At 42.9% G+C, this 27,158-nt stretch overlaps 1 protein-coding gene across 2 annotated transcripts in view; it reads right to left on the minus strand.

Annotated features, from left to right (window-relative positions):
* EPHA4 (EPH receptor A4) overlaps window positions 1–27,158 on the minus strand; it is a 269,461-nt gene that overhangs the window by 119,346 nt on the left and 122,957 nt on the right. For both annotated transcript variants that reach the window (XR_003943502.1, XM_030215596.1), the window contains exon 5: window positions 13,068–13,403. Coding sequence is in view for 1 of the 2 variants with exons in the window: in XM_030215596.1 (XP_030071456.1) it covers window positions 13,068–13,403 (336 nt within the window). In the remaining variant the exon portion in view is untranslated. The remainder of the gene's footprint in view (window positions 1–13,067; window positions 13,404–27,158) is intronic.

A 27,158-nucleotide genomic window follows, 5' to 3' on the forward strand; every position in this document is an offset into this window, starting at 1 on the left:
CAGGGATATGTATTTGTTAGTGCACCTTAAAACATCTAGTACATGTAAAATAGATATAGATTTTGCCTGCATTATTACCATGCACAGTATTCATTTGTGCGTGTTATTTTTTAAATTATTTTAACAGTAATGTTCAAAGTGACTGAATAAAACGCCTGAAAATTTGCAGAAAAGGTCAAAAATCCCTGAATGAGCAAAACTTTTTTCCATTTTCATATTCCTACCACCTCCTTTTTCTTACAAGCAGCATCTCATACTATCAACAAGCATTTTCCTTTTGATACACTACAATACCCTCCTCCCTGTAAAGCAAAGGCCAACCCAGCTGTCTTTCCTTAGACTTCTTAACTAAGAGATTTGCTTTTAATTCTGAACTACTCAGGAGAAATTTTTTTTAATGCTCTAGGCAAATTAAAGGAGGCTGTGAAGTTCTGTACAGCTCAGCAAACTTTCCAGCAAACTCCCTTCATGCATCTCCAGCCTAAGCCCCCAAACCACTTACCCTTGGTAATTTCTTGGAAAACAGGACAAGAGGGGAAGTGGTGGGCATGGAAGCCAAGGAAAGGGAAGGCTTTAGGGACAGATTTACGACAGCCAAGCAAGGCTCACTGGAGAGTTTTAGCAAACGATGTGAGAGATTTATGTGCCCAGGACTGATAGCACAGAGGTCACAAGCGCTTAGGCATGAAAATGAGAAAAAAATGGACAAATGACACGTTCTGTTTGTGCTGGTCTTGATTAACAGCATCAGGCATTTTTTAAAAAACATTAGCTGGTTGCTCCGCTGTCATTCCATTGAAGAAATGAAGATGATTGGTGATAGGACACGAAGCCTGGGATGCTGGGAAGTAAAAGCATGGATCTCGAATGGACAATCTTTAGCACTGCTAGGTTTGTGATACAACACTTGATTATATCCTCTGTCCATGACCCAAGCCTGTACGATTGACTTTTACCCAGATCAGAGCGAAGAATCATCCAGTCCTGAGTTTAACCCATGGCATGCATGAAGGTATAGTTCCGACTTCTCTGAGTAAAAAATGCAGGACTACATCTACCACTCTGAGGAAAAGGGACATGGATTTTATTTCACACTTTTTCAGTAGTAGCTTAAAGTGAGTTACATTCAGAGACAGCAGGTATTTTCCTGTACCTAGAAGGCTTACAATCTAAGGGCCCAGCATTCAAATAAAGCTGCGCTCCTAAATTTATGCTCCTGAGTTAGGATCCTAAATTTGTGTAAATCTAGGCCTGCAATGTCCAATAATACAAAAAACAATCGCAATTTTGTATAGAAGGAACTTATATCATAACCACAGTACCCCTTATTCAAAGAATATTCAGTAAGGAACGGTGGAGGGAAAAGGCCTCAAAGAGCTCCAGGTATATCACCCGTGGAGCTGAAACTCCAGGCATAACACTTAGCAAAACACCCTTAACCACCAAACCAACTGTCAAATAATCAGTACTGCAATAGTGCAATCCACACAATTTAATGCAATTTGAGAAGCCGACTCCGAGTAGCTAAGTTCTTTGGCGCTATAGAAGAAAGGTCCTTGAAACAGCAGTACAAAATGCTGGCCAACATCAGTTGGGTAACTGTCACATCTTGCTAGAGGAGGCTAGATAAGTAAACTTCATTCTTAATTATTCTCAAATGTTCAATGTTAGTTGGCTCCACAAACCCAGAAACTCAATGCCAGTGCCCAGACATTGCCCAGCACTGAATTTCCTGATATAGCTCCGACAGCGGTCAGCAAAACATTACCACCGGCTGAATATCAACCCCTTTGAGTAAAAAGTTATGCACTCAGCCCTAGTAAATTTTCAGACAGGTCAATTTATGACCATAGCTCTGAAACTTAGAATATCAGACTTGAAGCGTGAATCTGAGACAATGGAGGATTAAGGGCCTCTTTTAATAAGCTGTGGCAAACGGATGCCGGCGCTGGCATCGGCATGCGTTTTACATGCGTGCCGAGGCCCCCTTTTACCTCAGCTGATAAAAGGGATGTCTCGCCTTCCTGCAGGAAATGGCCATGCGGCAAGTAAAGCACTTGCCGCACAGCCATTTCTGGGGGGAGCCCTTATTGCCACCCATTGAGGTGACGGTAAGGGCTCCCGCGTTAACCTAACGGTAACCAGGCAGCATGCGGCAATGCCTGATTACTGCCGGGTACACTCTGACGCTAGGGTGGCACCGGACTGCTGCAGTAGCCCGGCGGTACTTCCTGTATAACGAGCAATAAGCCCGCATTGGACTTACTGTCGCTTAGTAAAAGAAGCCCTAAGTGACTTGCCCAAGATCACAAGAACTGGCAGTGTGATATGAACACTTATTATACCACCAGTCGTATCATAGTGCTGCTTCCCTGATGCCTTGCCTGCTGTTCTAATTAGCCTGCTCTTCTACCCTAATCAAATATGCAGTGTGCCGATTACTGCTGGGCACAGAATCAACCCCACACCATTAATGCCAGGCCAGAAATGCCAATCTCAATTACCTCTGTTTTACCTGGATTTTTATAAACCCTTCATTGGCTCCAGAAAAAGACATTTATAAAGTACAACCATCACAGGAGTTATGTAACAGGTATATCATAGGATCCCCATAAACACAAAGCTGTAATGTCAATCATAATTAGACCACAAATATGTAGCAATGGAGACCACAACAGTACAATTTTTTTTCCTGGTCTCACCACAGTGAACAAGTGTTGTAAGGTGTTCTGACATCTAAAGAAGACAAGTTACAGTGTAAGCAAGCATTGAGGGCTCACAGGTACTGCTAAACATTATATCTATCTGGAACCATGAACTGGTTTTAACTGCCAATAATTGGTACTTTTCCTTCCCCCATTGCCCCCGCTTGGATTTCAAGTGAATGGCTACTCTGCGGAGTGGAGGAGTGGCCTAATGGTTAGGGTGGTGGACTTTGGTCCTGTGGAACTGAGGAACTGAGTTTGATTCCCGGCACAGGTAGCTCCTTGTGACTCTGGGCAAATCACTTAACTCTCCATTACCCGCTGCATTGAGCCTGCCATGAGTGGGAAAGCACAGGGTACAAATGTAACAAAAATAAAAATCTGTCCCAAGAAATGATGTAGCTATAAAAAAACACTGATTTTATTGTACTTTGAAAAGATTATAAAATAATATGTTTGTATGTGTTGTTCCGGACCTCTGTTTCATAGAAATCAGAGCTCCAGGGAGCCAAAGAAAATGCACGGGTCAATATTCAGCTATGGCAATCAGAGGCTTTTTAAAAACACTGGTCAGAGCATTATAAAAACCTGTATTTTTGGCACCACTGTCCAGAGAGTCTGCAGTGCTGAATGTATATACATTGATCACTGACTGAAGGTAACAGACATAGTGGCGATATTCAGACACTATTCATATAGCTGAGCAGTTTTATTAAAGACAGCTTTTGTTCAGGGCTAGATTAAACTGCCTAACTTTAGAGATAATAGCTGATATCATGACCATGCCAAGTCATACATATTAGGTGCATGACATATGCATTTGGACCCCTCCTCCTGTCACAAATTCTCTCCCTGCTTCTGCTCCTCAGGTCCCATGGACATCTCTCTCACTCTCTTTCCTCACTCCTTATATGGCAACTTGACACCTTAGAGGTAGTACCATGTGACTAACTCTAGGCCTCACCAGTGCCATTTTGAAGCCGACGTTGGCCAGGGGTAGGAGCAACTGGGGATTGTTTCTGCTCCAAAGTTCACTAGACAACAAGGGGCCCTTTTGCAAGCGTCTATGAATGCCCAACGCTCGCCAAAATGGAGTTACCGCCCGGTTACTGTGTGGCTCTAGCAGTAATTTCATTTTTGGCGCATGACCGATACACGTAGCTGAAAAAGAATTATTATTTTCGGACGCATGCATCGGACGCGCACCAAGTGGGTTATTACCACCCGGTTACCACGTGAGATTTTACCGCTACGTCAATGGCTGGTGGTAAGGTTGTAGACCCAAAATGGACATGCAGCAATTTTGATTTTGCTGAACATACATTTTCGGCAAAAAAGAAAGGCCTTTTTTATAGGCATGCTGAAAAATGGATCAACGCGCGCCCAAACTCTGCGCCTACACTGGGGGCAAAGAGAAGTTGGGAAGATGTGTTGTTTGACCTGGTGGGGGGGTCTTCAGGGTAGGGGAGATGCCATTGAGAGAGTCTCTGGGGCAGGAGAATATGATTTGGGCACTGTGAATAATATTGCCTATGAGGCTGATTACATGTAGCATTATTCATATACCACAGGAGTGATTAATTAGCGATACAAAGGGTGGTGGTTAATGGAATTCGCTCTGATGAGGGAAAGGTGAGTAGTGGAGTGCCTCAGGGATCGATGCTGGGGCCGATTCTGTTCAATATATTTGTGAGTGACATTGCCGAAGGGTTAGAAGGTAAAGTTTACCTTTTTGCGGATGAGGCCCCACCTGGAGTATTGTGTCCAGTTTTGGAGGCCGTATCTTGCTAAGGATGTAAAAAGAATTGAAGCGGTGCAAAGAAAAGCTACGAGAATAGTATGGGATTTGTGTTACAAGACGTATGAGGAGAGACTTGCTGACCTGAACATGTATACCCTGGAGGAAAGAAACAGGGGTGATATGATACAGACGTTCAAATATTTGAAAGGTATTAATCTGCAAACGAACCTTTTCTATAGGTGGGAAGGTGGAAGAACTACAAGACATGAAATGAGATTGAAGGGGGGCAGACTCAAGAAAAATATCAGGAAGCATTTTTTCACGGAGAGAGTGGTGGATACTTGGAATGCCCTCCCGCGGGAGGTGGTGGAGATGAAAACGGTAACGGAATTAAAAAATGTGTGGGATAATCATAAAGGAATCCTGTTTAGAAGGAATGGATCCCAGAAGCTTAGCGGAGATTGGGTGGCAGAGTCAGTGGTGGGAGGCGAGGCTGGTGGTTGGGAGGCGGGGCTAGTGCTGGGCAGACTTCTACGATCTGTGCCCTGAAAATGGCAGATACAAATCAAGGTAAGGTATACACAAAAAGTAGCACATATGAGTTTATCTTGTTGGGCAGACTGGATGGACCGTGCAGGTCTTTTTCTGCCGTCATCTACTATGTTACTATGTTACTATCCAGCTCATTTTCGAAAGTGATCGCTGGCCATTTTCCGACATAAATCGGGAGATGGCCGGTGATCTCGGAAAAGCGGCCAAATCGGTATAATCGAAAGCCGCTTTTTTGGCAACATAGCCGCTTTCCTGTTGCGTCGCCGGCCAAAGTTCAAAGGGTGTGTTGGCGGCAAAGCAAAAGTGGGACATGGGCGGGCATACCAGATGACCGGCTTTCAGCGTTAAGCAGTATATCGCCGGGTTTACTTGGTCCTTTTATTTTCACGACCAAGCCTCAAAAATTTGCACCAAATGACCAGATGACCACTGGAGGGAATGGGGGATGACCTCCCCATACTCCCCCAGTGGTCACCAACCCCCTCCCATACTAAAAAAATAAAACTAAAAACCTTTTTTGCCAGCCTGTATGCCAGCCTCAAATGCCGTACCCACCTCCATGACAGCAGAATGTGTTGTATCCTCCGACAGCCTTTCCCTGGTTGCAATGTGGCTCTCGGGTGAGTGTGACACCTTTTCTGTTAGGTGCCTTGCAGAGTCACATTAGCAAAGCATTGTGGTGGGTGTAGGGTACTGGGCTCTACTCCCATGGTGCTTTTCCCCCCTGCTAACTGGGTCAGAGAGTGCCCTGTTTTGTTTCTGGTAGTCCATGAGGTAGTGGCCATTTTTGTAAGCCAGTTTTAGATCCCTTTCATGTGTTCAGGGCCGGTCTTAAGGCGAGGCGGCCGCAGAGGGCCTCGCGCTCAGGGAGGCCCCGCGCGGCGCGCCTGAAGTCGCCACGCCCCGACCGCCCGAGCTGCAGTCCTTCCTCCTTCCCTCCGACCAGTGCGCGTGTGGGACAGCGGTGTGGTGGGGGCGGTCCGCCCCATATGTCAGCGGGTGGGGGGTGCTCCGCTCCCGCTGCTCCCACCCTGTCCTACCTTTAAAAAAACAATTTGGAAGCGCCGGAGTGACAGGCAGTGCCTCCCGTCTGCCCTACTACTAAAAATCTCTTCGACGTCGCGACGTTGGGCCTTCCCACATTCCCGCCCTCCTCTGAGGTAACTTCCAATTACCGCGAGGACGGGCGAGACTCAATGAGCGGAGAGAGGGGCAGATCCTGGATGGGGGAGCAAGAGGGAGGGCAAACCCTGGATGGATGGGAGAGGGAGGGCAAATTGTGGATTGAAGGGGCAGAGAGAAAGGGCAGGCAGACAGTGAATGGATGTGGGAGAGAGAGAGGGCAGACAGGGGCAGATGGCGGATGGATCATGGAAGGGGCAGAGATAGAGGGCAGAAGTGGATGGAAGGGACAGGGAGAGAGGGCAGACATTGGATGGAGGAGACAGCAGAGAGGGCAGACACTGGATGGCAGAGAGAGACCGAAGACAGATGCTGGATGGAAGGAAGACAGTGAAAAGAAGATGAGGAAAGCAGAAACCAGAGACAACAAACTGTAAATAAAATATATATTTTTATTTTTTTGCTCTAGGATAAAGTAGTATTGTAGCTGTGTTAATAAATGTTTATAACAGAACATGTAAACAAGGTAATCTTTTTATTGGACTAATTTTAATACATTTTGGCTAACTTTCGGAGAACAAAACCCCCTTCCTCAGGTCAGGATAGGATACTGTAACAGTACTATACTATATTGACCTGCGGAAGGATGTTTTGGCCTCTGAAAGCTAAATCTATTAGTCCAATAAAATGGTATTATTTTATGTTCTATATTTGTTTTATTTCTATTTCTTAATTTGTAAAGTGGAGTGGAGGAGTGGCCTAGTGGTTAGGGTGGTGGACTTTGGTCTTGAGGAACTGAGTTCAATTCCCACTTCAGGCACAGGCAGCTCCTTGTGACTCTAGGCAAGTCACTTAACCCTCCATTGCCCCATGTAAGCCACATTGAGCCTGCCATGAGTGGGAAAGCACAGGGTACAAATGTAACAAAAAAAAAAGTGGTGATTGGTATTTGTTAGGTTTTTTTTTCAAATTTACATCTGCTGTCTTTATATTTTGCACAGTACTAGGGGACATTTTCTGTTTCTGTGGTGTTGCATTGTATGCAGAGTCTGGCATCTTGGGGGTTCAGTTTAATTTTTGTCTAAATAGAAAGTTTAAATATTACTACTTATTCTATAGTGGATTAGGGTGTATCTGTGTTTGTGAAAAAGACATGGCTTTCAGTTGGCATTGACTGTGCAGGATCGACGATCTGTACTATTCTGTCTGGTTTCATTTTACAATAGGTGAATTGATGTTCTAGTGCTCACTGTAGTGTTTTAAGATGTTTTCCTTTTCTTTGTGTGATTCGTAAAAATGACTGCTTATGGTATGGTAGAATTGCTCTATAGGTCCTGAGTGTTTTGTATTCTCGGCATACCTAGTACTGGGTTATGGAGGGGGGTGTTAAAAAATGATCGGGAGGGAGGCAGGGGGGCACTGGAGCTGGGAGCCCTAGGGGGGAAGCCCTGGAGCTGGGGGATTGGAGCTCGGAGGGAGCGGCCTGGGAGCTCGGAGGGAGGGGTGGCCGGCCCTGGAGCTAGGGTGGGGGTGGGTGGGGGCAGAGTTAGGATGGGGGCAGAGCTAGGGTGGGGCCCCATCAAATTGGTCTGTATAGGGCCCCGCACTTGCTAAGACCGGCCCTGCATGTGTTACCCACGTTAGAGAACGTTATTACCTTGAATGTGGCTGAAAGAGGGCATTGTACACCATTCTGCCAGCTCTGACCTACTGCTAATCTCAGTACCAGGGAGTTAACTGTGAGTAAGCATGCTTATTCAAATAAAGGACTTTTTCAAAGAGATTAGTCTTCAGGTGTCACCTGGTGTGCCAAGGTTATACAGCAGCAACAAGTCCTAGAGGCCTGCGTGTATGCAGGTCCCTGGAGCACTTTTAGTGGGTACCGCAGTGCACTTAAGGCAGGCGGACCCAGGCCCATCCCTCCTCCCCCCCTACCTGTAACACTTGTGCTGGTAATGGAAGCCCTCCAAAACCCACTGTACCCACATGTAGTTGCCCCCTTCACCCCTAAGAGCTTTGGTAGTGTTGTACATTTGTGGGTAGTGGGGTTGGGGGGGGGGGGGCTGGGGGGCTCAGCACCCAAAGTAAGGGAGCTATGCATGTGGGAGGTTTTTCTGAAGTCCACCGCACTGACCCCTAGGGTGCCCAGCTGGTGTCCTGGCATGTCAGTGGGACAAGTGCGCTACAAATGCTGGCTCCTCCCATGACCAAATGCCTTGGATTTCTCTGGGTTGGAGATGGCCGGCATTTTTACCCATTATCGCTGTAAAACAAACCCGGCCAACTCAAACCCGGCGAACTCCAAGGCATTTGGCCGGGCTAAACCGTGTTATCGAAAAAAAAGATGGCCGGCCATCTTTTTCGATAATACGGTTCCGGCCAGCTGTAGCGCCGCCGCCAACATAGATCGCCGGTGTTCTATTTGGCCGGCGACGTTCGATTATGCCCCTCCACGTAATACAGGTTATTAGTCACTCCAACTGTAAATTAACATACGGTAAAAGCCCAATTTTTACAGTACCTTAATAATTAGCCCCCTAAGAGCATATAAAAAGTGAGTTGTGGGCCACTGAGGCATAAATTTGAACTAAATTGTAAGCAAGATTTCAAAATTATTTGGGATGGAGACAACAGACACTGAGGGCCAATGAATACACCTTTTTGATGCTGCTTTTAACTCCTAACCCTTACTCACTTGTTTAGTACCTGTATTTTATCATTCCCACCTTGGTAATTCTCTTATCTCTGATTTGTCCTGTTTGTCTGTCCTAATTAGATTGTAAGCTCTGTCGAGCAGGGACTGTTTCTTTATGTTCAAGTGTACAGCTCTGTATACGTCTTGTAGTGCTATAGAAATGATACGAAGTAGTAGTAGTAGTACTTCTGTGTATGTTTTTACCATGAAAGCATTTGAAGGAGAACATCATTCTGTTTCCTCTAATTTGAGAATTAAATGGTTTTTTTTTTTTTTTTTTGGGGGGGGGGGGGATATTAATTACTCAGATTCCAAAATATCAGTGTTAACGGGATGTCTGTGTAAAAACAGCTTACTGGAACTATAAAAATTAGTCATTCCTCTAGGATGAAAATATCAAAATTAAGAAAAGAAAATGCATGAATGGGGGTGGAAAGGAGACAGGAATGATCAACAAAATCATATTATATTTACATCGAATCTTTATGGCAGACATTCTGATCAGTTCCTAAAATTACAGATCACGTACTGACTTCAAACAGAAAACCAAGCAGCAGCCAGAATCCTTTCATTTGAATATTGCTTCCCTAATCACTACGCAACCAATGGACTGCTTGCAAATTTTTCCAAGGCATTTTATGTGCTCTTTTCGGTGAATGCTTAAAGCTGTCTCCTAAGCTTTTGAGTCTCTAATGACCACTTCCCTATGCATATCATGTTCATATGGCAACGTGGCACAAAGCAGGAGGAACTGCCTTCCTTCAACACTTTCCTTTGCCCCACTGACCCAGCACCCTCTATAGAATTGTCTATGGTTACTCCTGCACATGATTGGCACTGTTCATTAGCATGTAATACAAGAAAAAAAATCCAGAGACGCGACCCTTTACTGATGATGAACAGAAACTGTTTGGAATAAGCATACACAAGGCTGCTTTCCTCTTCCAATGATGCTCTTCAGGTACACATTTTTTTTTCTTATTCTTCATTGAGACCTGTTTAATCCAGGAAGAAATAAAGGCCCATGGATTTTAACAATTCCCTTGGGTTAAGAATTATGGGGCCTGTGTACAAAAGTGCGGCAAATTTTTGCACTTAATGCACGGAAAATTCAACAATTATCCTGAAATTATATACAGGGTGCTTAAAATTGTGTGTGCCAATTTAGGCATGCATCCAATTTGTGAATGCAATTTAACTGAATACCAAGTTAATTAGAGCCAATAATTGGGTGCTATTAATCAATTATTGGCACTAATTGGCCTTAAATGAAATTTGCACATGCATTTTCAGTTGCAGGGATCTGCGTGGTTTGGAGAGGGTGTGGCCATGGGCAGATCAGGGGTGTTCCGAGAATTTATGTGCACTGTTATAGAATAAGGGGGATCCGTGCCTAATTTAGGAGCAAGGATTTATACCTGGGTTAACTTGGTGTAAATCCTCATGTCTAAAGTTAGATGTTATCCTTCAGATTCTATATAGCAAGCCTTAAGTTGTGTGCGCAGATACAGTCGTATTCTGTATTTGAAAGCACAACTTAATTTAACAAGCCAACCAGCACTAACTGCCAATTAACATGCAATTGACACTAATTGGCATTAATTAGTATTTACACGCAGAACTGTCTAAGCTTATTCTACAATGTGCTCCGCGTAAATTCTACATCCCATAGTTGAAAAGGGGGCAAGATCTTGGGCATGGAATGGGCAGGTTGCGGGTATTTCTAAAATCTATGCGCACTGTTATAGAATACACCAGGTCTGTGCTTAATTTAGGCGTCGGGATTTACACTAAATTTACTCGCATAGACCAGCGCTTGGCGTATTCTATAAACCAAGCAAAAATTTAGGCTTATTCTATAACGTATGCCTAAATTAAGACGTACTTGATAGAATATGTTTAGGCAAATTTCATTTCGGTGCCGATTTTTTTAGGAGTGGTATATAGAATCTAGCGTATTCTATAAATGGTGTCCAACTTTCCGCGCCATTTCTAGAAGAGCACTTATCATGTTATTTTTTGGGTGCTGTTTTTTTGGCGGTATTTATAAAATTTGGTCCTTAATGTTCAGTAAGTGCAAAGGCTGTGCGTTAACTGTTGGGGACATGTGCGGCATATCCCATGCAATTACTGGCATGGAGATGAAAAAAAAGCAGATCACAAATAAAATTCCAAAATAGTTCAATTTATTCACCACTAATTAATAAACAGTGGACTATTTTTGGAATTTTATTTACGATTTGCTTTTTTCTTTTTTTTTTTAATCTCCATGCTGGATCTTGTAGAACAACTGTCTATTTGTTTTCTTCAACAATTTAATTACTACACAGAAAAGTTCTGTGTATTCACAGTAAGAATACCCATGTTAACTGCAGAAGTGACAGCACACAGTAAAATACAGGGGTCCTTTTACTAAGCTGCAGTAAAAAGTGGCCCGCGGTACTGTGAGCACATCTTTTGGGCACACGCTGGGCCATTTTTTACCGCATCTAAGAAAAAGGGCCTTTTTTTAAGGGGCCGGAAAATGGAAGTGCACTAGAATTGAAACCAGCGCATGTCTATTTTCGGCCTGAGATCTTACTGCCACCCAATGATCCAGCGGTACATGTGCAGTGCGTGGTCATTACGTGCCAACCGCCGATTAACATCGGAAACGCCACATGTGGTAGAAAAATAAAAGAATAATTTGTTCCAAATTCCGCGCTGGTAGAAAATAATTTGTCCCAACATTATGGGCGCGTGCCAAATCCAAAATTACTGCCAGTGGGGTGCGCTAGCCTGGCAGTAGTCTCATTTTGGCGCACGTTGCACACACGTAGAGCCTACCGCGTCTTTGTAAAAGGGCCCCACAGTGACCTAATTGTTATGTGCTGGCCACATCCATTCTCCACCCTTAACATGGTCTGCATTTAATGCACAAATTAGTGAACGCTGTCATACCAGCACAGTGAAAGTTACTGTGCTCAGACTGTAACAGTTACAGCTAAAAAAAATTCTTCATTTTCCAGCACATGCAAGGTATGACACATTCTCTTCTTTTGAGTTTCTGCTCTATGACCATTCTTTATATGGCCTCCTCAAACTGTGGATGTATTTGATGGGACTTACAAATTTCATATTTTCAAATGCTTACAAAAGTGCAGACATCCTGTTGGGAAGAACTGTTGCTAGTAGGCAATAAACCCAACCACTACTTCAGGTTTTCATATTCAAAAGAGGCTGAGGATTGCATCATTAACCATTAGCAAAAAAGTTTCACACCATCTGTTGGCTCTGTCCACTACCCAAGACTTCACAGACAATCACTCCTAAAATGGGTCACCACGCTAGACATTCTAGCTTGCTTATTCATTCAGATTCTGGCTAAATCATAGGGTGGAAGTCTTACTCCTACCTTCCCCACCCATGCACATGCAGACATGAGCAAAGCAAAAAAATTTCAGCTTGCTATCCACCCACAGAACAAAGAAACCAAATGCTTCAAAATGTAAACTGCTATAATATTTCTATGGCTTCTGATTTTAGGTCTTAACTGGAAAACACAAAGAACCCCTAGTGCAATAACAACAACAACAAAAGAGAAAACCTAAAATAGATAGTGAGTGGATAAATCCTAGTCTTCTTTCACCTCTACCCTTGCTTGCCTTGGATTCTCAACTCTATTTTCGTCTCTGGTTGCATAAATCTGCATACTTGGTTCAATTGGTAGTAGCATCTTCACTGTGAATGCACCTATAAACACCAATGTTATATCTCTCAGGGGCCCTTCTACAGAGTGTTGGTAAGCCCAACGCGGGCTTACCGTTCGCTCTTCTGGGACTACCGATGGCCTAACGTAGCTACCTGTGGTAATCCCACCCCGAGCATACGTTATTTCTGGGGGGAAGAAACCCCCCAAAAATGGCTTGCGTGGCGATAACCCAGTGGTAATCGGGCATCGCTGTGAACTGTCCAGTTACCACAGGGTTACAGTGGGAGCCCTTATCGCCACCTCAAGGGACACATGTACCTTTATTATCCTCACAACTCCTCTGATGACTTAAGAAGCGTTAGAGACAAAGCCATTGATAAAAGAGGTTTGTCACAGACAGACATAAGAATGTCCCAGGAAAGAGAAAAAGCAGAAGACCTGATGGGTAATAATCTTAAATTCACTCTCACATCATAGGCTAGTTTCTTTTTAACAACAGAGACTAATATTGCTGTGATTGCATACAAGAAGAGAATACAAGGGAAGACTGTGGACTCCTACCTGCTTGATTCGTGGTCACAGTGACAGAGACAGCCTGATCTTGGCTAGGATTTGGCTTGGAGACTCCATTCATAGCCCAGATTTCAAAAGTATAGTTAGTGTGTGCCTGAAGATCAGTGATGGAGATTCTAGTGGTCTTCAAATTGTTCTGCTGGGGATTGAAGTGTACCCCATTTCCACATTGCCGGCAATGGCTCGGGTCAGATCCGCATCTCTTGCACACCACCTTGTAGGAGATGTCATGTCGCCCTCCAGTGTTCTGGGGTGGGCTCCACTCTAAGTTCACTGATGTCTCATTAACATTGGAGATGAGGTTTAAAGGAGCAGATGGAGGCCCTGTGAAACAAGATTTCCATGGTGAGTGCAATACTTTAGTGCATCAGCATTTGGGTAACTTTGTTACACAAAGGTAAAATAATGAAACCATAACTCTAGTGACAAATTTTGCTCAGAAGAAAAACAGACATAGAAGGACACAGGAAAGAGATTTTATGCAATATCAAGTTTTTGACTTGTAGTCATTTGTTATTTGAATCGGAAGACACTCCATTCTATGACTTTGTTCTTTAAGGGGCCCTTTTACTAAACCAGTGGTTCCCAAACCTGGTCCTAGGGCATCCCAGCCAGTCAAGTTTTCAGTATATCCACAATGAATATTTATGTGATAGATCTGTGTGCAGTGGAGGCAGTGCACACAAATCTTTCTCTCCTGAAAATTCATTGTGGGTATCCTGAAAACCTGACTGGCAGGAGTCCCTCCAGGACCAGGTTTGGGAACCACTGTATTTTAAACCATGTTAGGAGTAAATTCTCAAAAGGATGCTGAAATTTAGGCCCGGGCAAATTCTATAACGGAAGCTGTATGCGCAAGTGCCATTACAGAAAACTAGCTTGTCTGTATTTACGCACCTAACTTTAGACACAAGCACTCATGCCAGCCTCTCCCAGGTCCACACCCTCTTTGAAGTTGCGCACTCTGGAATCTGAGTGTGCAATTTACAGAATAGCACCTGAGGGCAGTTATGTGCATAACTGCTAGTTGGCGCCAATTATAGGATTCCTTTTACAAAGCTGTGCTAGCGATTCTGAGGCAGCAAATTGATTGAAGCCCATTCAATTCCTTTGGGTTTTGTCACAGTTGTTGCACGGGAGTTGCTAGCTCGGCTCTGTAAAAGGAGCCCATAGTGTACTATTGTTCATTAACACCAATTATCAGCTCATTTTTAAATTAAGTTATGCACACAACCGACCTTATTCTGTAACTTGTGCATTCAAATTTGGGCACACAACTGTCTAGAATTAGGGGGTTAATGTGAAGTTTACTGTGCAATGGCTGCTAGCTCATAACCACATTAAGGGGCTTTGTGGTATTTTTGCATTACCATGTGATAAATCAGGGGTTAAGTGCTTTTGATGTTGGGGCATGGCATGGGCATGGAAGGAGAGAGCTGCAAATTCTGTGTATGTATCGACACCTTTGCAGTTGCATAACACCACTTACAACTTCCTAAATAGGAGGCGCTAAGGAGTAGATTCTATATATCACGCTTAAAAAAATCAATACTGAAATGAAATACACATAGGCGTATTCTATAAAGTATGCCTAAATTTAGGCATAGTTTATAGAATAAGCCTAAATTTCCATGCGGTTTATAGAATATATTGAGCGCCTGTCCATGCAACTAAATTTAGTTGTGGGCAGTTACGCCAAGCAGAACTTGGTATAAATGCTGATGCCTTAATTAGGCATGGACAAGGTGAATTCTATAATAATGCGCATAGATTTTAGAAATGCCTATGACCCACCCATTCCACGACCATGGGAATTTACGCACATCATGTTATAGAATACGCGTACACAATTGTGTGTGTGTGTAAATTCTAATTAATGCCAATTAGTGTCAATAATTGCTTGTTAAGTGGCAATTATCGGCACTGACTTGGCTTGTCAACTAATTAAGTTGCGCATGCAAATCCAGAATACGACTGGATTTGCATGCGTAACTTAAGTTGTGCTATATAGAAACTGGGGGTAAGCGCTACTATACTAATTCCAAGCATACTACCAGATGTTATGTACAATTTTAAAGCGTGATCTGTAACAACACATAATGGGAATGCCCCCAATAGCTACCATGTTTAATTTGCAGCTACCTAATGGTAAAGTTCCGCATCAAGCTGCGTTAAATGCAAATTTTACCACGGTTTAGTAAAAGTGCTCTTTAAATCTTTAAATGTAATATTTTATAAAATTTTCTTATAACTGCAGCAAGTGGGGGCTTGGGAGGGGGGAAATGTCTATTCGTGATATGGAACATATCAATGAAAGGAATTTCTCTACTCCTTTTTTTGCATTTAATAGTCATTGTGCACAAACTGGACCAGCACTTTCTTTGTTTTGTGTGAAGTCCAAATCTAAACCTTTAAAGTTATTTAGACAGAACCTCCAATGAAGAATCTCCTTACTACTATGACCTTAACACAATGCTAGTGTCCTTGGTACAATGGCAGCTTTAGGCTAACCATGATTACCCTAAAGTCCATTAAGCCACTTTTTAAAGCACTGTGTCCAGTTTCGCATGGGAAAATGTGCCACAATGAATCAAGCCCCTTCAGAAGCAAGAAGTCGGTAATTAGCATGTGGGACAGGGCATGGCTGTGTCTAAACAGAGAAGCAATGGAGCGGAAAACAAAAGAAGCAGATGCCGGCAGGTCATAGTAGAGATGAGTGAGCACACCACCTCCAGTCTGGAAAGAAAGATGGAAGAGAGCTACTAAGTGGTGGATCAGCAATGATAGAAAGGAAAGGTAATTTCCTTTCTAGGAATCTATGAACACACAGTAAGTGTGTGTGTGTGGGGGGGGGGGGGGGGGGGGGATGAGTGGGGGAGGGGAGGATGAGTGGGGGAGGGGGGATGGAGGAAGGGTCTAAGTAGCAGACTGGCAAGGTCAGCTCCAGTGTGATGACACAGAAGTAACAGTTCTCTCAGATCTTGGATACAGTTGGTTGAAATGGACTTAGGCCTGTTTGTAGGGCAAGGAGAAAACATTTCTTCAATCAAGAAAACAAATAGAGATATAGGATGGTCTGGGGAAAGGAAGCCTGCTAATGAGAAAAACACCTAAAATGTTCTACATATAAACACTTTTAGGTAATCAAGTGTATTTCAAGTGAATAAAGGATATGAAATAAATCATTTTACAATTAAACCTCCAGAAAGTTATCAGGCTATCCCAGTGTTCGTCATGAAATCATCACAATCTTCCCACCCTCTTTTACAGCGAACTTTCTAAAAATAGATTTATGAAGTTATTCAACATACTTATTTCTATTTTCTATTTATTTATTTAAAAGTCACATCAGACCCATAGAAGTTTGAAACCCTGGGGAAAACCCTTAGCAAAATATTTTTATTTATTTATGTTTTGCTCACACCTTTTTTCAGTAGTAGCTCAAGATGAGTTACATTCAGGTACACTGGGTATTTTGTCAGCACAATCCACGGATTTCTATGGAACAAGTCAAAGACAAACTGATTCACATTCCTACTGCATATAGTAATCTTGAGAAACTGACACAGATGAAAAGAAATTCCAGTCTTTCCTGCTTTGGGACCCTGTTAACCCAGTGCAGACTGTGATCACAGGCAGAAGAGCTGATTTTGGTATCTTGTTTTTTTGTGGACCAGGAAGTAGAATTCTGCCTGCTTCAACTGTGAATCAGTGCAGTAAATGCAGAAGGCATGGCAAGCATTTGCCCTACATTTACCATACTGTATGGTAAATGCAGGGGCGGCCCTATGATGAGGCCAACTGAGGCACAGGCCTCAGGTGGCACTCTTTCAGGAGTGGCATCACAGTTGGCAGACAAAGAGCTGTAAATGAGCGGTAAGAAAACACAAGAGGCAACACTTGCTGTATAAGCAGCATTTTGTTGCCCTTGTCGCTTTCTGCTTTCTCCTTAGCGTCTGCTAGTGTTTTTTTCCACTGTTCTGCTCCCCCCGCTCCCCACTTCCATCCTCCTGCCCTACTCCCCCTGTTCCCGCTCAGCTGTCAGCGCCTCTCTTCCATCTTCTATCTCCCTGCCCTTCTACAGCACCTCACCTCCTCCCCCCCCCCCCCACCTTTAAGCCACTATTTGCTTTCTAAAGGTCACTGGGGTGGTAGAAGCAGCAACTCACGTAGGCTGCTCTGCTGCCGGCCTGGGCGCCTTCTCCGAATTGCAACCTGCCTTCTGACGTAACTTCCTGTTTTCCTAAGGGGCGGGTTGTAGTACGGAGAAGATGCTGAGGCTGGCGGCAGAGCGGTCTATGTGAATTGACGCTGCTGCCGGTGACTTTTAGCAGGCGAATTGGAGTACACGAGGTTAGAGAGAAATGTGGCTGCGGCAGGGTGAGAGGGAAAGGCAGAGCAACCTGAAACGCAAGGCGGGGGGGGGGGGGGTTGTAAGAAAGATCATGGAGGAAGATAGAGAGAGTGTGACCTGTGAAGGAGAGATGTTGGATTTGTGGAAGGGGAGGGAGGGAGAGATGTTGGAAAGGGTGGAAGGACTTTGGGGGGGGGGGGGGGGATGGCAAACAGGGTGTCCTGCTGGACAAAAGGCAGGAGAAGAGATGTTATCAATAGGAGGCAGGAAAGGAGAAATGTTGGGTTTGGAAGGGAGGGATGGTGGACAATGGGAGTCAGGGGATGAGGTGGAAGGAGGAGGAACAGATATCTGACTCAGGAAGGGGACAGGAGAGATGTCAGTGATCAGAGGGGGCAGTGGAAGGGAGGGAGGAAGAGATGTCAGGAGGGGGCAGAAAGAAGGGAGGGAGGGGGAGATATCAGGAGGGGGACAGAAGGAAGGCGCAGCTCACAGAATACCGCTTAAGTGGGTTTTTCTCTGTGCTGATTCTTTAGGTGCCACTTACTGAATCTAGCCTTTTCTGAGTATTGAGCCCTACACTTTTTGATACTTAAGTAACAGTTTTGAACTGTTAACTGTTTTTACGATGTATAATAGTTTTCTACCTTTGAAATACAGTACTATATGTTTATTACAAATTGTAATCTACTTTGAACTATGTCTGGATTTAACAGGACCCAGTATTAGATTAGATGAAATCCTATCTGCCATAACAGAAATCACATGCTCGGTTTCAATTCTTCTATTTACTGTTCTTAGTACAGATCTCTTTATCTACAGAAAATTTGCTCGTTAAGATCTTTCTTCACCCTGAAAGCAGTGAATATAGTTTTACATTTTTAAATAATTAGTCGGATTGACTATTGCAATTACAGTTGAAGCGACTTCAGCTGACTCAGATCTTAGCGGCTAAGCTTTTGTTTAATGCAAAATCGTATGCTTATGTTAGCCTATTATAGTATGAGTTGCACTTTAGTACTGACTTTTCAAACTAAATTTGAGGATGCCAGTTTATCTCCATTCTCTTTTGATTCTATATAAACCAATACGATTGCTTAATTTCACAGTGGATAGTTTACTGACAATTCCGTCTCATAAGAAATTGTGGCTGGATACTTCGCACTGTACAGCCTTTAGTATTTTGTATCTCCTACCTGTTGAAATTCTATGCCATCTGAAATGAGCCTGGAAACTTGTTAAAAACATAACTTTTTAAGGATGTTTTTTCCATTGTGGTATAAATTCTGGTTTATAGAGGAAGCATGTTATTCAAAGAGGCAATGTACTGAGCATTGTGTTTTTCGGGGACTATATGTTTTGTCTTTTTATCCTTATGTTTTACAGATCATACATTGTATACCAGTTTTTATTGCTGTGTAATTTCTATTCTTCTTTTTGTTTTGTGTCATGGGTGTTTTGCCCTCCCGTGTGTTCTTGGTTTTCTGAGATGTATGTATGGCTTTTAGCATGACAATTGCCATGATTTTATCTTACAAGCTGCCTTGATACTTCTAGAAAGGCAGCGTAACAAATTTTACAAACTAAGGGCCCCCTTTACTAAGCCATGCTATAGGAGCGCTACCGTTTTTAACGTGTGCTAACACTAGAAACACCCACAGCAAAATATGTGTGACTCTAGCATTTAGCGCGCGCTAAAAACACTAGCACATCTTAGTAAACAGGTCCCTAACTAACTAAATAAAGTTCTCTTTTAAGAATTTGCAGGCAATTCCAGTGTGTTTTTTTTTTGTTCCCCCCCCCCCTTTCAAGTCATGCAAACTAGAAAGGTACAAATTAAAATTTGCAGCCAAATCCTCCGTGGTTATTCTGACCTCCCACAGTCACATGAACTAGAAAGGTACAAATTATCTTTTGGAAGTTGGTCTAAGGTGGAGGTGATGACACATATGGCATAATGCACTTCATCAAACAATGTAATCCCATAATTTATGACATATGTCTAAATATGACTGCTTTTAGAGATCTAGGGGAGTTGTTTAAAGCATTGTAAAAATGAAATGACAGTAATATATTCAGCTGAAAAAAAGATAATCCCCCAAATTCTATAAATGGCATTAAAATTGTGTGTATGCCCAATTTCTGTGTGTAATTTAACTGAATAACAAGCCAATTATTGCTGATAATTGGGTTCTAACAACTACTGATGCTAATTGGAATCAATTATAAGTTATGCATGTACATCTATGCGCGGCTCCAAAAAGGGATTAATGGCCATGGGAGGGAATAGGTAGATCAGGGTCTTTCCTGTAATTTATGCATGCTGTTATAGCATAAGGGGATCCACACCTAATTTAGGCATGAGGAATTACACCAGAGTTTATTTAGTGTACATAAAGGGGCATAATCAAACGGAAACGTCTATCTCCATGGGCGTTTATCTCCGAGAACGGGTCCGTGAAGGGACGGACCGAACCGTATTTTCGAAAAACATGGACGTTTATCTTTTTTTGAGCTGGGCATTTTTGTTTTTCAGCGATAATGGAAACCGAAAGCGCCCAGCTCAAAAACGAATAACTCCAAGACATTTATTCGTGGGAGGGGCCAGGATTCGTAGTGCACTGGTCCCCCTCACATGCCAGGACACCAACCGGGCACCCTAGGGGGCACTTTTACAAAAACAAAACAAAAAGGTAAAACAGCTCCCAGGTGCATAGCACCCTTCCCTTGGGTGTTGAGCCCCCCAAATCCCCCTCAAAACCCACTGGCCACAAGTCTACACCATTACTATAGCCCTAAGGGGTGAAGGGGGGCACCTACATGTGGGTACAGTGGGTCTGGGGGGCGGTTTGGAGGGCTCCCATTTACCAGCACAAGTGTAACAGGTGGGGGGGGGATGGGCCTGGGTCCACCTGCCTGAAGTCCACTGCACCCCCTAATCACTGCTCCAGTGACCTGCATACTGCTGCCAGGGAGGTGGGTATGACATTTGAGGGTGAAAATAAAAAGTTGTGAAACGCCATATTTTGTGGTGGGAGGGTGTTTGTGACCACTGGGGGAGTCAGGGGAGGTCATCCCCGATTCCCTCCAGTGGTCATCTGGTCATTTAGGGCACTTTTTGAGGCCATATTCGTAGAAAAACAGGGTCCAGGAAAAGTGCCCTAAATTCTCGCTAAAAACGCATATTTGTTTTCCATTATCGGCGAAAGGCATCCATCTCTGATCGCCCGATAACCACGCCCCAGTTCCGCCTTCACCACGCCTTCGACACGCCCCCATCAACTTTGTCCGCATCCGCGACAGAGTGCAGTTGAAAACGTCCAAATTCGGCTTTCGATTATACCGCTTTATTCGTTTTTGTGAGATAAACGTCTATCTCCCAATTTGAGTCACAATATAGGCGTTTTTCTATTTCGATTATAAGCAGGATAATAATGCCTGAAGTTTGGCACTGTTCCCAGCGCCAAGAACTATTCTATACATGGTGCTTAACTTTGAGCGCTGTTTATAGGATAGCAGTTAGCATATTTTTTAGTCAGTGCTGATTTTTCAAAGAAGTCCAAGACATTATGTGGGCATTGGCAATATTCAGTGACGGTGCCTGCATAGATGACTGGATCAAGTGGGACTCTTAAATAGTACATAAGAATAGCCATACTGGGTTGAACCAGTGGTCCATCTAGATCAGTATCCTGTTTCCAACAGAGGCCAAACTAGGTCACAAGTATCTGAAAGAAACCCATATAGTAGCAACATTCCATGTAGAACCCCAAAGAGTAACAAGATTCCATTCAGAATCTCAACTTCTCAGATTGGGATTGGTAGCAACATTCCATGCTTCCCCATGTCTTTCCCAACTACACGGTTCAGTCACTACATGTCACTGTGCATAATAACCACTAAGAAAGCTATATGATTCAGTTATTAAGTTTCATACTATTTAGAATTTACAACAAAGAAAATGAAATTCACATCTAAAACACAAAGCAACATGGTCCTAACTTTGCCTCGTTAGCTGAGTGGGTATAGCACAGAATATCAGTGGTACATGCATAACTCTCAGTTATTGCCAGAAATGGCCTGGTGTTGCCTATCTGGGCCTAATCTAGTTGGCAGCATTCAGTGTTTTAAAAAAACGTTCATCCATGCCAGCTGAACACTGATCTGTAGTTTTTACATAGGAGGATGTTTACTAAATTATACTAAGCAGCAAGACCAGGTATTAGTGTGCAGCCTTTAGTGCAGGTAAGGGGAAAACATACATGGGGACAGGACATGGCTGGCTCTAACAGCTATTATGACTGCCCATAAACACAGCTACAAATGCCTTAAGAGCAGCCGTATAACAAAGGAAAAACTCTTCCAATCCTTTTGAACTAAAGCCCTCACTCATTCAAGACCTCCCAATGTAAGACCACCCCAGAAAGACCCCCCCCCCCCCATGCTTAATCTCTTCCCAATAAAGTCCCCACCACAATGAAGCCTCCCAAGATCAACCCTCTCCCTACAGAAACTGCTCTCAAGGATCAACCCAACTTCACAAAGCACTACCCCCCACAAAAGAACCCTACCAGTAGGGTGTCAAAGGTGCTATTTTGGAACTGGTGTAACCCCAGGGCAGGGTTAGAGTGGGACAGCTCCTGCCCTGGCTCACTGAATTTCCAGTAAAGCTCCTAGGTGAGTTCTTGGGAGTGGTTGGGGTATGGTGGGGCAGTCTATGACAGGTCCCTGTGGAAGGGACAAATACTATGGGGGGAGAGTTTTGATTGTGGGGGTTTTCATTGTAGGGGGAAGACTTAGTCGGGAATGTGGAACTTGTTTGGGAAATCAGATCAGGGGAGTGCTGTTGGGGTGTTGAGGGGTGCACTTAGAGGGATCAGGTTTCATCACCACTGTACCTTCAGTGTTTTGGTTTGTCCATGTTATCTAACGTGGATTGTAATGGAGCCTGTACCATATGTATCTGCACTATGTGGTAAATACAAGGCACATGCTTATGCCCCTTGCATTTACTGCACCCTATGTTTTGCACTTTAAATGCCAAAACATACCACAGTTTAGTAAACATACTTCACAGTCTGCTTGGCAGGGTGGTTTGCTTTAATTACTTGTTGGGTGTGTGGATTTGTATATGAGTGTGTGCATTAAATTATAGTTTTTCCTTTACTGGACCGGCTGGGCCAGTTGTGACTAGTGAGTGCTGTTGTTCTAAACTAGTTCACTGTTGGTCAGGTTTGCCTCTTAGGTGTGGATTAAGGGACTGTCTGACCAGAGTCCCTGCTAATTTTCTCTGTTGTGGGTGTGTAGCACAAAGCACTGATAATTTCAAGGAAATGTGATTATGAAATGGATGAAGAGAGACTGTGGGTAATCTGACTGCCTGGAAGGACATCAAGAAGTTCTTAAGAGTGTATCAGAATTAAACACAAAACAGTGGAGCTATGCCAGTACTAAAAGTTTCAACTCAAACTAATAAAATGCAAAACAAAAATGATATAATCTTTTGTCTTTCTATAGTAACTGCCTCATAAGCCCATGCAAATCTCACAGTACCATGTTGGGGGTGAGATAGTGTGAAAATCTTCTTGGACTGAAGGAAAACAGAATGAGGAACACTTGTTTAAGATGCCAAAGTATTTCTAAGACAGCACTGGCATTGCTTTTATTGATGCCCTGTCTTCTACCGAACAAGGACATATACTTTGCTGAAGCACAAATCTAACCAGTCAATATTAAATCTAACCAGTCAATATTCAGCCCATGTCAGTCAGTGTTTTATATGCTGACTGCCATGAGAAGAATTAGCCTTGGGTTTTCAATGCTGGGTCATATTCAGGCTCCAGCATTGAATATCCAGGACTAATTCATTATATGCTAGAAGATACTGGATCTTATGTGGGTCGCAGCCAGGCTGAATATCAGCCAGAACCTGCATATGGATGTCTGGCCAGGTCCTGACCCCCTCCCCTACCTCCAGGAACATCTAGAGCCCCCTCCTTCAATCCCCCCCTTCCCTCCTTATTTATTTCTTTATTATATAACTTATATTCCATATTATCCAACATTCTAAGCGGATTACAATAAGAACATTCACAGTAAAACAAAAGACAAAGTACAGTATACAAACAATGCAGAAAAAACACAGGAGTGTGCTAGATCATGATAAAGTTCCGTGTGGTTCAAATTCTACATTTGTGTCAGGTTCTCGAGCATCTCACCAACTGTAGGGATACCCCAGTAGCATTTTTAGCTCTCTTTTGAAATTGATAATATTTCTAATTCTCATGGGTAGCTTGTTCCATTATGTAGGTCCAATGATATAAAAAAATCCTGTGTCTAAATCCTCTAAGTGGACAAGATGATATGAGGGAATAACTATCAGATTATTGGATTCTGATCTTAATGATCTTTTTGGTTGGTAGGTCTGTAGTTTAGTAGCCAGGATTTCTGAAACTTGATGTTGTAAAGTTTTAAATATCAAACAGAGGATTTTAAAATGTACCCTTTGTTCTATGGGTAGCTTGTGTAAATTCTTCAATACAGGACTGATATGTTCTGAATGGCTAGTCCCAGTTAATATTCTGGCTACCGAGTTCTACGCTATCTGCAGTGCTTTTATCTGTGTTTTCTGGAGACCTAACAGCAGTGCATTTGCATAATCGAAACATGGTGTTATCAGACCTTGTATAACAGTCCTGAAGTTATTGGGCTTTAATATATTCCTTGGTCTCCTTACTAGCCTTAATTTAAAGTACACATCCCTGATAATTTTGCTCCCATGATCTTTCATTGTTAATTTCTCATCAAGTATGACCCCCTAAATCCCTTAGGTTTGATGTAATGGGAATTAAATTGTCAGCAAACTGAAATTCAGATGGAATATCATTCAAGTCATGAGCAGCCAGTGATGGAATCTTAGTTTTACTGATATTCAATTTCAGCTCATTTGCAGACATCCATTTATTAACCATGCTCAAGAAAGACTTCAGCGCATTTAAAGTATCAGCTATACTGTTATTAATAGGAAGTAAGAACTGTATGTTATTTGCATACAGGTGAAATTGAACTTCAAAATGGTTTAGTACTCTACAGAGAGGTAATATAAAAATGTTGAAGAGTACGACAGATAGACATGATCTGTGAGGAACACATGTTGGGTGGGAACACCCTTCTCACCTTTGGAAGGACAAGAACCCCTTCCTACCTTCCAATCCTCATCCCTCCCTCTTACCCCCTCAGAACATCCAGTCTCCCACTGGGATCTCTTCTCATCCCCCCCCCCCCCCCCAGGATCATCATGGGCCTACCTGCTCAATCCTTGGTGATCTAGCTGCTCATGTGGAAATCCCCAGGATACAGAGGTTTTAAGGAGACATGGTATTGTGGTATCGGCTTGATTTGGGTTGGTCAAAATGTATACATGTGTTTTCCATTCTATACTGAGAATACATGCATATGGAAACAAATTTCATCATCTGGTTTTGAAGCAGTTCAGAGGCATGCACAAACTTTACAAAGTGTTCATTTTAGCCAGGCTTTTTATTTACGCTTACAAATTAAACAAAAAAATAAATAAATTGTGGTCTCCCTAGTTAATTGGTGGCACTTAATACATTTAGGTCTGTAAAATGGCCCAACTATGCTGGAAACTCTGTAAGTGGAAGCTTCCTTTTTGACACTCCTATACCCTATGGTGAGAGCCTTTTCTATAATGGCATCTGGGTGCCAAGTTTCCAAGTTTATTTAGAATTTTCTACCCCACCTATGGCAGCCTTCAGGGTGGTTTACAGTCTAATACATAGACTATCTAATATAATCATTAGCACCGTCAACGTTCCATGGCTGGCTGGCTGGTTGGATTCGTAACATCCTGACGTCAGCAAACCTCCAGCGTTCCATTCCCTCTACTACTACTTAACATTTCTAGAGCGCTACAAGGGTTACGCAGCGCTGTACAGTTTAACAAAGAAGGACAGTCCCTGCTCAAAGGAGCTTACAATCTGAAGGACGAAACGTCCCACCTTCGCAAAAAGACGAAATAGATGTTTAATCTGATCATTCATTGTTAATGCAGAGTCTAAAATAACCTCCAGAACTCTTGAGGTTCTGATGCCTGAATGGGTTTTTGAAAAAGATCAACACAGTTCAGATCCTCACTTACTAAGAATCGCTCATTCAAAAATACTTCAACACCAGCATCGCATCAGGAATGAAACATACTATGGAACAAAATAAGAAAGTGATCTGTATGATTCTAGTCATTTAAAATGCTACCTGAACTATCTAAATAGTTTTACTAATGCTGCTGTGGTGATTCTCTGACTCGATCCTGCATTCATAATGACATATAGCCAAATTCTGCATCAAAGTGCCTGGTTTATCCCTCGAACCAGTACCAATTTGGTATTTCCAAGTTAAAACCTGTTTACCTGACAACAGCACAATCACACCCTCCCTATGAAACATTTCAAATTATCTACCACCCAATAAGGGCACACCTTTATAAGTATGTTTCCATTCACCTAAATAACTTTCTATCTTCAGTCAAGGCAGGTCTTTCTTATAATTGTTGTAATAGTGCACTGGGAGTGACCAGGTAGTTAGAACCATTGACTGGGAATGTAGACTTGAGTTCAAGTCCTGTTTCTGCCCCAACACTTCCTGTGATCATGGGCAACCCATTGCATTCTCTCATTATACCACGGTTTTTGCGGGATTGGGGATATTTGTGAGGGAGCTCGGGTGGAAGACAGTTTCGACCCTCCCACTCAACCTTTTGTTGAGAGTTCTGTTATGGCTGCTTGGAAGTTTGGAAATTGAGGTGGGTTTTGTAAGAGAGGGATTGGGAGATTGGTTGTTGCAGTGGAGTGGCTTCACCATCCTCAGGTGAAGAAGTTTCATGGGAGTTATAAAGTAATCAGAGGGGGAGGGGGGGAGGGAATGGATTCATGTGTGGTACTACCATGGCTCTAGAGGGTAAGCATGACTTGGTGATATTGCAGGTTATGCATGATTCATATAAAATTTACCGAGTTAATTCATGGAAGGATTGATTGATATTGTTATTGAGGATGGCTTGTTATGTATCTTGAAACCTGTATTTAGTGTGAAAGTTATTGAATAACACTGTGATATTTAGTTTGGAAGTTATTAATAAAGCTGCAACTGATTTATGACACAAGCATTGAATCATTGTGTAATTTTGTGAATCTTTTTGGGAGTGAGTGTTGGCATGCAAATGCCCTTGTTAAGATACCATGAAAAAGAGCAAATAAATAATAGATATTTTCCAACAGAGGCAAGCATTCTCTATAAGGAGGTTTGTGTGCCTCAAACTCAAAGTCAATAACTCAGCAAGCAGACTGGTTCTTTCACATCATACTGTATGTACAGCTGATATGAAAATTTGTGAACCCAGCCAAGTCCAAAAGATCTGGATGCCATTTTGTGAGCGGCCCACCAATTTTACTGAACAAATATCACTTGCCCTCAGCGATGTGCACAGGGCAGAAATTTTTGTTTCATTTTCAGTTCACTTTAACTTTATTCCCAATTTTTGGACACTTTTCGGTTGTTTCATTGATTTGATTTTTAAAAAATTTATATATTTTAATTAACTTGGGGTACGTTTACCAAAGCACTAAGTAGTTAGGTCAAGTTTTAGCGCATGCTAACCATTGGCGCAGACCTGTGGTAATGGCTACCATTCCCCAAAACAGCCAGCA

Source organism: Microcaecilia unicolor, chromosome 10 (assembly GCF_901765095.1).
Source record: "Microcaecilia unicolor chromosome 10, aMicUni1.1, whole genome shotgun sequence".
In the NCBI taxonomy this organism is placed as follows: Eukaryota; Metazoa; Chordata; class Amphibia; order Gymnophiona; family Siphonopidae; genus Microcaecilia; species Microcaecilia unicolor.